This window comes from Polyodon spathula, chromosome 9 (genome assembly GCF_017654505.1).
Source record: "Polyodon spathula isolate WHYD16114869_AA chromosome 9, ASM1765450v1, whole genome shotgun sequence".
NCBI classification, from domain to species: domain Eukaryota; kingdom Metazoa; phylum Chordata; class Actinopteri; order Acipenseriformes; family Polyodontidae; genus Polyodon; species Polyodon spathula.
The window spans coordinates 42,083,708-42,092,478 of record NC_054542.1 but is presented as its reverse complement, the minus strand read 5'-3'; the positions used below and the strand labels follow the sequence as shown (position 1 = coordinate 42,092,478).

The following is an 8,771-nucleotide window of genomic DNA, read 5'->3' as shown; positions in this document are numbered from 1 at the left end:
GCAATTACTAAGAACTACAAATCCGGTCACACTGCAGTTACTGACAGTTAATGTAAAGTGGCACTTTGTTATATAGTCAAGTCCCGTCTTAAAACTTTTTTTAGAGCATCATAAATCTATATATATTTTACAGTTAAGAGTAGTAATAAAATGAAATGTACAGTTGTAATGAATTGATCAAGACATTGATAAAGATTTTTCATTTCTCTAAATATACGTGTTACACTGCAGGTAAGGTGAACTGCATGCTGTACATTTTAAATACATATATGTTTTTAAATCATACCTTGGATCTAGAAATCCCATGAGATGGAGTTTGATCAGCATTCATTAAGTGACCAACTTTTTTACATTAATCTAAAGCTAAACCCTTGGTCTCAAGGCATTGTATCATTGTGTTGTGCTTATCATTTTATCATTAGCTTGCTGGCATCACCAAAAGTTGGTTAACATGGTTTCAACATTTGCTTTAACATAAGATACAAACTAGCTTTGATTCACAGTAATTGCACTAATAAGAATAATATATCCCAGAGTTCATAAACAGAAAAACCTCAATATTACTTCTTGAAAGTTATCCAAACAGTCTTTTTAAATTGTATTGTGAAGGGTGATGGGTACCCATTAAGTGAATGCGTCCTCTTGACAGACAGGTGAATTTGGCAACACCGCACAGGTGCCCAGTTTTATTTCAGGGTGCTATTTTTCTTTTTAGTCCCGCAGATGGCGCTGTGGGTCCGTGGTCTGATTTACCAACGATGGTAAACAGAACCACGGGCATACCAAGCGATGGTACACAATACCGGCGCCCTTGCAGGTGCTTCGAAACAATAATTCAAAACAGAAGGCACAAAGAAACAGGGAAAATAAAACAGTAACAAAAACTACAAAGAAAAGGTGCTGCACTTTGCAGTGATATCCCGGTCGCCGCTGCCCGTGCGACCCGGATCACCGTCCTACACTGCTGGCTAGCTAGCCTGCTCTGATATACTCATCAGGGGTCTGCCCAAGGGTTCCCCGCCCTCAATGTCTCGCTCTGAACCTCTGTTTCTTTCTCTCCCACTGGTTCTCGGTCATTGACCAGCGCTTCCGCACTCTCAGCGCGTTTTAACAGGGCAGACCTGAGGAAACAACAGAGCGTTAATTTATAGGGCTAACAATCTCCCAAGACGCGCCTCTCAGCCATTCAGAGAGGGGGAAAGTCCACACACCCACTTTCCCACCTCCCCGTGTCACTGCCATGACTCACAGGCGGTTGTTGGACGACTGCCGCCCTCTTCCTGCAGCCCGTGAACACGCCAGCAGAGTCAGCACAGATCTCTCCCTGCTACATATCCTTCCCCTCAGAATGACACCACCGGTTCATTCGAAAATCTTACACCCCCATGCCTTCCCGAGAGAAAAAGTCTGCGTTTTGATGCAGCTTTCCTGCTCGGTGGACTACCCTGAAGGCATAGGGCTGCAAGGCCAAGTACCACCGTGTGATTCTGGCATTGCTATCTTTATTGCATCCGGTGAAGCCATGCTAAGGGGGCATGATCTGTAACCAGGGTGAAGTGTCGCCCCAGGAGGTAGTACCGGAGTGACTCGACTGCCCATTTTACTGCGAGACACTCCTTCTCGATGGTGCTATAACTTTTCTCGCGGGGAAGGAGCTTCCTGCTGATATACAGGACTGGGTGCTCGCTTCCCCGAACCTCCTGCTACAACACTGCCCCGAGACCTGTCTCTGACGCATCCGTCTGCAGGGTGAACCTCTTACCAAAATCCGGGCTGCATAGTACTGGCTTACTACACAGCCTCCGCTTCAAGGCGAGAAAGGCCCTCTGGCACGACTCCGTCCACTGAACCGTATTTGGGGCAGCCTTCCGGGTGAGGTCTGTCAAGGGAGCAGCGAGCGTAGCGAAGCTCGGGATGAACTTTCTATAATAGCCCGCTAGTCCCAAGAAAGAGCGCACCTGGGTTTTGGTAGGAACCAGCCAGTCAGCCAAGGCTTTCACCTTAGCAACTAGCGGTCTGATCTGGCCGCCCCCTACTCGATACCCCAAATACTCCGACTCACTCTTCCCAATGGCACACTTCTTTGGGTTAGCAGTGAGCCCCGCCTCCCGCAAGGATTGCAGCACCGCCGCCACCTTACACAGATGACTCGGCCAATCCTCACTGTGGATAACCACGTCATCTATGTAAGCAGCGGCGTACTGCTGATGGGGCCGCAAGATGCGATCCATCATCCGCTGGAAAGTGGCGGGGGCTCCGTGCAACCCAAAGGGCATGGTCCTGAATTGGTACAACCCGAAGGGAGTCGAAAACGCCGTCCTCTCTCTAGATTCCGGGGTCAGGGGTATCTGCCAGTACCCATTTGTTAAATCCAGTGTTGTCATAAAATGAGCCGTGCCTAGACGCTCCAGCAACTCATCTACTCGGGGCATCGGATAAGCGTCAAACTTCGATTTCTCATTGATTCGTCTGAAATCAATGCAAAATCGAGTTGACCCGTCTGGCTTATCGACTAAAACGATCAGACTGTTCCAGTCACTTTGGGACTCTTCTATTACCCCCAGTCTCAGCATTTCGTCAATTTCCGCTTTTATTACCCGAACTAGCGCCCCCGGCTCAATATCAATGTGATGATGGGCTACTCGAGTCTGCCCCGGGACGGAAGAGAACACGTCAGGAAACTCCGCCACCAGACCGTGAGCCTGACATTTCTGCGTTGGTGTCAGATTCTCAGCAATCTGTACCGATCCTTTTCTTGCCAACACAGAAAGATCAGGTCCCAGGTCCGTGACGTCATCTGCATGCGCCACTAACAACGCCTCTGGTTGCAACCAAGGCTTTAAGAGATTGATATGGTAAATGTGTTTCTCTGTACGTCGCTCCGGCTGGCAGATCTCATAGTCCACCTTCCCAACCTGGCGTGTAACCTCAAAGGGTCCTTGCCACTTAGACAAGAGTTTCGACTCAGAACTGGCTGAAATGTGCACAACCGGGCTCCTCGGTTATATTGTGTCTCCTGTCTGTGCTGCGCCTGCTGCAAATTGTCATGCGCCCATTTCCCCACAGACTCAAGACGTTTGCGCAGGTCCAACACATACTGGACGGTATTGGTCGAATTGTCCTGCTGCTCCTCCCACATCTCTCTGACCAGATCGAGCACGCCCCGGGGTCTCCGCCCATACAACAGCTCGAATGGTGAAAACCCCGTGGAAGCCTGGGGTACCTCTCTGATCGCAAAGAGAAGGGGAGGAATCAGCTGGTCCCAGTAATGCACATCACTACGAATAAACCTGCGCAACATGTTCTTAAGGGTCTTATTAAAGCGTTCCACCAAACCGTCGGTCTGAGGATGAAACACCGAGGTCCTAATGGTCTTAATTCCCAAAAGCTTACATGTTCCGCGGATTAGCCGGGACATAAAATTGGTGCCTTGATCGGTTAGTATCTCCTTGGGAATTCCCACCCGGGAGAAAACCTTCACAAGCTCGTTGGCAACAGACTTAGCGGACATAGATCGGAGGGGAATTGCCTCTGGATAACGCGTAGCGTAATCCAGAATGACAAGTAGGTGGGTGTATCCTGCCGCACTCCTTTCTAGTGGCCCAACTATGTCCATCCCAATACGCTCAAACGGAGCTTCCACTAGGGGCAAAGGCACCAGTGGGGCTCGTGGAATGGCTCTAGGGCTGGCCTTCTGACATTCCCCACAACGTTCACAAAACCGCTTAACATCGCCATCCAGCCCCAGCCAGAAGAACCGTGACACAAACCTTGCTTTAGTTTTATCCCTTCCCAAATGACCAGACAGGGGAATAGCGTGAGCCAGCTGCAACAAATCCTCCTTAAAGGGCTGAGGAATGAGCAACTGATGACGCACTTCACCGGTCTGGGGTAATTTATCAACACGGTACAGCAGGTCTCAATCAATTTCAAAGTGGGGGTACGTGGCAGCGCGTCTGGGCTCGACCACCCGACCATTAACCACCGCTGTTTTGTCAAAGAGCCTGCCCAGCACGTCGTCACACCCTTGCTCGAGTCGGAAGTCACGGGAGCGAGCTGAGAAATCAGCTCCCATGGCTTCCAACTCGGGGTCAGGTCGGTCCCGAGCAGAGGCAGCCGAGCCAGACCCCTGCGCTGGCTCCGTGACCTCCCCCCCGGACTCTTCACCAACCGCCCCCACCTGAAACTTCTCCGACTCCCTCCATTGCCAGCCCTCATTCTTAGCGATCCGGCGCTCCCGTTTAGTTTTACGGGGTTTAAATCTATGGCAAAACCATTCTGGATCGCGAAAGGGAAAAATCTCTCCAATTACTTCCTCTTTCTTAGCCAATAAAGAAGACGGGGCTGTCAGAGCAGTCAACCAATCTTTAAACTGCTCACAGTCCCATTCCAGAACTACTGGTACCGGCAATCGAGGACATAATCCTACCCGCACCTGCGTCACCTGCTGGCCAATAGTCATACACACATTGATCTTGGGATAGGAGCGGACATCCCCATGAATACATTTAATATGCACCCGTCCCAATATTTGTTTATGCCCCGGTGAGATTAGGCTCTCCTGTACTGTTACTGACCACACCCTGAATCCAGGAGAGCCTGGGTTTTTGTACCATCCACTGTCACAGGAATAACAAAACCCGTGTGCTGAAGTGACTGAGGTAATTGAACGTGCCTACCTGGTCGGCTGAGGTCACACTCCATCACGGGGCAATCCCGGGCGAGGTGGCCCACCTCCCTGCACGTCCAACACCTTGGTGGGCTGGTTTCTCTCCCCGAAGTTTTGGCAAGAGGGGGAAACACTGGAGCCATAAAAGGGGCTCGCCGATAAGGCGTCCGCGCGAGACCCCGGTCCGACACTGCAGCAGCCCGTGGGTATCCCCACCCTGCCCCAGTTCCCGGGCCGGGAGCTCCCGCCAACACCCCCCGACCAAATCCTGAACTACCCCTTCCCCCCAGTCCCCTCGCCCTCTCCGGGGCCAGTTGAGGGGTCAATCCGGTGGCCGCGCTCCTCCCAGACGGTCTCGCAGGCTTGGCTCCGCCGCCTGGTACTGTTCCGCCAGTTCGACCGCCCGATCCAGAGTATCTGGTGCCTGTCGCTGGACCCATAGCCGAGGTCCCGGGGCCAGACACTCCAGAAACCGCTCCACCACGACCAGCTCCACCAACCTGGCTTTGGTGACCGCGTCCGGGTTCAGCCAGCCCATGGCGTAATCTTTTAGCCGGTGGGCAATAGCTCGGGGGTGCTCCCCCGCCGCAAACTGCTCCTCCCGGAATTTCTTCCGGTAGCCCTCCGGTGTGGCTCCCACACGATTCAGGATGGCTGCCTTCAGCAGGGGGTAATCCAGCATGTGCTCCGGGGACAGCGTCCTCGCAGCTGCTTGAGCCTCCCCGGTGAGCTGGGGCAACAAATAGCTAGCCCACTGGGCTTGGGGCCACCCGGCCGAGATCGCCATGGCCTCGAACACCTCCAAGTAGGCGTCAGGTCGATCCTCGGCCGTCATTTTGGTGGGTCTCTGTAGGGAGTGGTCTGGAGCTGCGGGTCTAGCCGCCCCCTGCACTGCCGCGGTGAGCGTCTGGCGCAGGAGGTCCATCATTGCGGCAAACTGGGTAGCATCCATTGCTAGTCTGCTCCTTCTGTAGCTGCACTGCTTGGGGCAGTGCCAGTGAATCCCACTTCTGACACCACGTGTGGAAGGGTGGTGGGTAATTCACTGACACAGGAGACAGACAGGTGAATTTGGCAACACCGCACAGGTGCCCAGTTTTATTTCAGGGGTGCTGTTTTTTCTTTAATCCCGCAGATGGCGCTGTTTGTCCGTGGTCTGATTTACCAACTATGGTAAACAGAACCACGGGAATACCAAGCGATGGTACACAATACCGGCGCCCTTGCAGGTGCTTCGAAACAATAATTCAAAACAGAAGGCACAAAGAAACAGGGAAAATAAAACAGTAACAAAAACTACAAAGAAAAGGTGCTGCACTTTGCAGCGATATCCCGGTCGCCGCTGCCCGTGCGACCCGGATCACCGTCCTACACTGCCGGCTCACTAGCCTGCTCTGATATACTAATCAGGGGTCTGCCCAAGGGTTCCCCGCCCTCAATGTCTCGCTCTGAACCTCCGTTTCTTTCTCTCCCAGCTGGTTCTCGGTCGTTGACCAGCGCTTCCGCACTCTCAGCGCGTTTAACAGGGCAGACCTGAGGAAACAACAGAGCGTTAATTTATAGGGCTAACAATCTCCCAAGACGCGCCTCTCAGCCATTCAGAGAGGGGGAAAGTCCACACACCCACTTTCCCACCTCCCCGTGTCACTGCCATGACTCACAGGCGGTTGTTGGACGACTGCCGCCCTCTTCCTGCAGCCCTGTGAACACGCCAGCAGAGTCAGCACAGATCTCTCCCTGTTACATGTACTCTGTCTCCCCCGCCTGTCAGCAAGTTCAGACATGAGTACAGGCATGTTACGCCTTCACAGGCGACCGTGTAACAACGCATGTTAGCAAAGACCATCCCGTGCTATGACATTGTCAATCCGTGGAGTAAACCCCAGCACTGTCAAAAGCCAGCCATACCACCAAACTGTTTCCAAGTCATTGCTCGCAAAATCTAAGCATTGCGTAACATTCTGCAATTCAACCAGAGAGATCATTGTCGTCATGGGGGTGACTGCCACTGCTGCAGTTGCCCAGACAATGGTGCAAAGAAGGATGCCCCACCGTTTCTTTTGCACCTCCTGAGTTCGATAGGGGTAGACAATGGCGACGTAGCGAAAGACACTGAGGCAGGTGAGGAACAGGATGCTCCCGTAGAGGTTGAAGTGAAAAGCGAAGCGCACAAACCTGCACGTGAAATCTCCCATGGTCCAGGAATCGCCATTGGTGTAATAGTATACCAAAAACGGCAGAGTCAACATATACAGAAAATCTGTTACCACAAGGTTAAACATGATGATGCTGCTGCTCTTCCATGGTCTCATCTTGACCAGATATACTGTGATGGCGAACAGGTTTCCCAATAAGCCCACAATGAATATTATACAATACATTGCTGGGAGATAATACCTCTTCATTAGAGTATCAACGTTGGTGCAGTTGGGAGCAGGTTTATAAGTTGAAGCGCTGTCTGAAGCATTGCCTTCCATGGCACGAATTCTGTAAGGAAATACAGAGCCAGAGTTTGTAAATAACTTTCCGTAAACAATATTCCTCTTTTGTAATCCCCTCATTATTCATTCTTTCCTGGTGCTCAACACAAATTTGCTTTGCAGGATAGAAGTTACATACACTTTTAAATATTACAAAACAAAGGATATTATCTACTGTACCAAGTTAACTCGCTTTCCTAATGGGAAAAAAAAAAAACCCAGATAACCAAGAAATATGAATATTCTGATTTATTACAGCTATTCTGTGTTAATTTATTCACAATTGCATTTTTCATTTAACACACTGTTTACAGCATTAAATTCTTTAAAAAAACAACCTGTTCTATTTAATGTTATCACATGTCCATGTGAGATAGACAGTCAGAATAACAGATTCCTAGAGATGGAAGCAAAGATTGAAAAAAGGAATTCCTAAAAGATAGATAGAAGTGCCCTTTTTCCATCTTTCATTTATATATCCAAAGAACATATAAAGGTGACTCTGCTCCCATTTACTCTATTTCCTGAACAGACAGGTTTCCTGTTCAATAATCTAGCCATGTAATCCTTTAGTATAAAAGAAGAGGTGCTACTTACAGTATTGCTACACAATGAGTTGCTTCTGGTCTGTTTTATCCAGTGGTTTCCTCAAAGGCTCTCAGGGGGTTATGTATTGTGTTCTTTACACGCCCACATAGGTTGACAAGGGAGGACTTTCTGTTAAGTGGAAGTGTTTAGGAATTGCAGAAGAAGAATTTAGCAAACAAATCATCCAATCAGACTGGCATAAGAGTTCATCTTCTGTGTTTTTTTACTTTTAACTCTGAAAATGAAAATGATTGTTTCACATAAAGAAAATCTTTCTGACAAAAGCTCTCAAACGTGTATTCGATTTCCCAAAGTGAGCTTAAATTTGAAAAGTTCCCATACAGTGACTAAAAGTGAATGTCAATATTTCCCTTTAAGCTTTAGAAAAGTGTTAGTTATATGGGAACAAAAACAAAACAGGAATAGAGGCATGAGTTGAACATAACATGCATCTCAGCTGCATCAGTCAACTGAATTCAAATTGAGAAAATGAAATGAAGGTACTTACATTACTGGCGCATTTCTTGATCGTCAGTTCATTTTCTTTTTTTCTCGGGACATAGCTAATGCGCAAGACACAAATATAGCTACAGTTTACTGCAAAGTTGGCTAAATGTTCTGTATTATTATATTTCTTAGCAGACACCCTTACAAGATATCATATTATTTTGTACATACAATTACCCATTTATACAGTATAAATAACTAAACTGCACAAGTTGGTTGCTTGCGTGCCTTGCAGTGAAAGACAAGTTCCTGTATGTTTGCTACCGACACGCTTAATTTCGATACTATACTATCGAAGACGTAATAACTGGGTGGGCCCATGAGCAGAATGGACGGGCCCAGGCCCCTCAGGCTCAAGTGTGGAGCCACCCCTGGCTGAAAGTTACAAACCTCCCTTATTGGGCAAAAGCATCTTTTTTAATTAGACTCAAGAGTCTCAAAACATTCTAATCCAGCGAGAGCAGAATGGCAGAATCTATGGTGCACAGTTAATATTCTAGATGCAATCAAACTAGGTTTGATTATAG

At 49.0% G+C, this 8,771-nt stretch overlaps 1 protein-coding gene across 1 annotated transcript; it reads right to left on the bottom strand.

Moving 5' to 3' along the window:
- Positions 1–6,501: 6,501 nt before the first annotated feature.
- Positions 6,502–7,858, bottom strand: LOC121321100 (2-oxoglutarate receptor 1-like). Its single transcript, XM_041260007.1, has 2 exons — positions 7,747–7,858; positions 6,502–7,156 (listed from the first exon to the last, which is right to left on the bottom strand). Exon 2 carries the CDS (start codon positions 7,144–7,146, stop codon positions 6,502–6,504), a length of 645 nt encoding a protein of 214 aa, XP_041115941.1. The 5' UTR covers positions 7,147–7,156; positions 7,747–7,858.
- Between the last annotated feature and the right edge of the window lie 913 nt (positions 7,859–8,771).

Excerpts from the sequence above, each read along its gene's own strand:
- LOC121321100 (XM_041260007.1), bottom strand. The coding sequence starts at position 7,146 with ATGGAAGGCAATGCTTCAGACAGCGCTTCAACTTATAAACCTGCTCCC.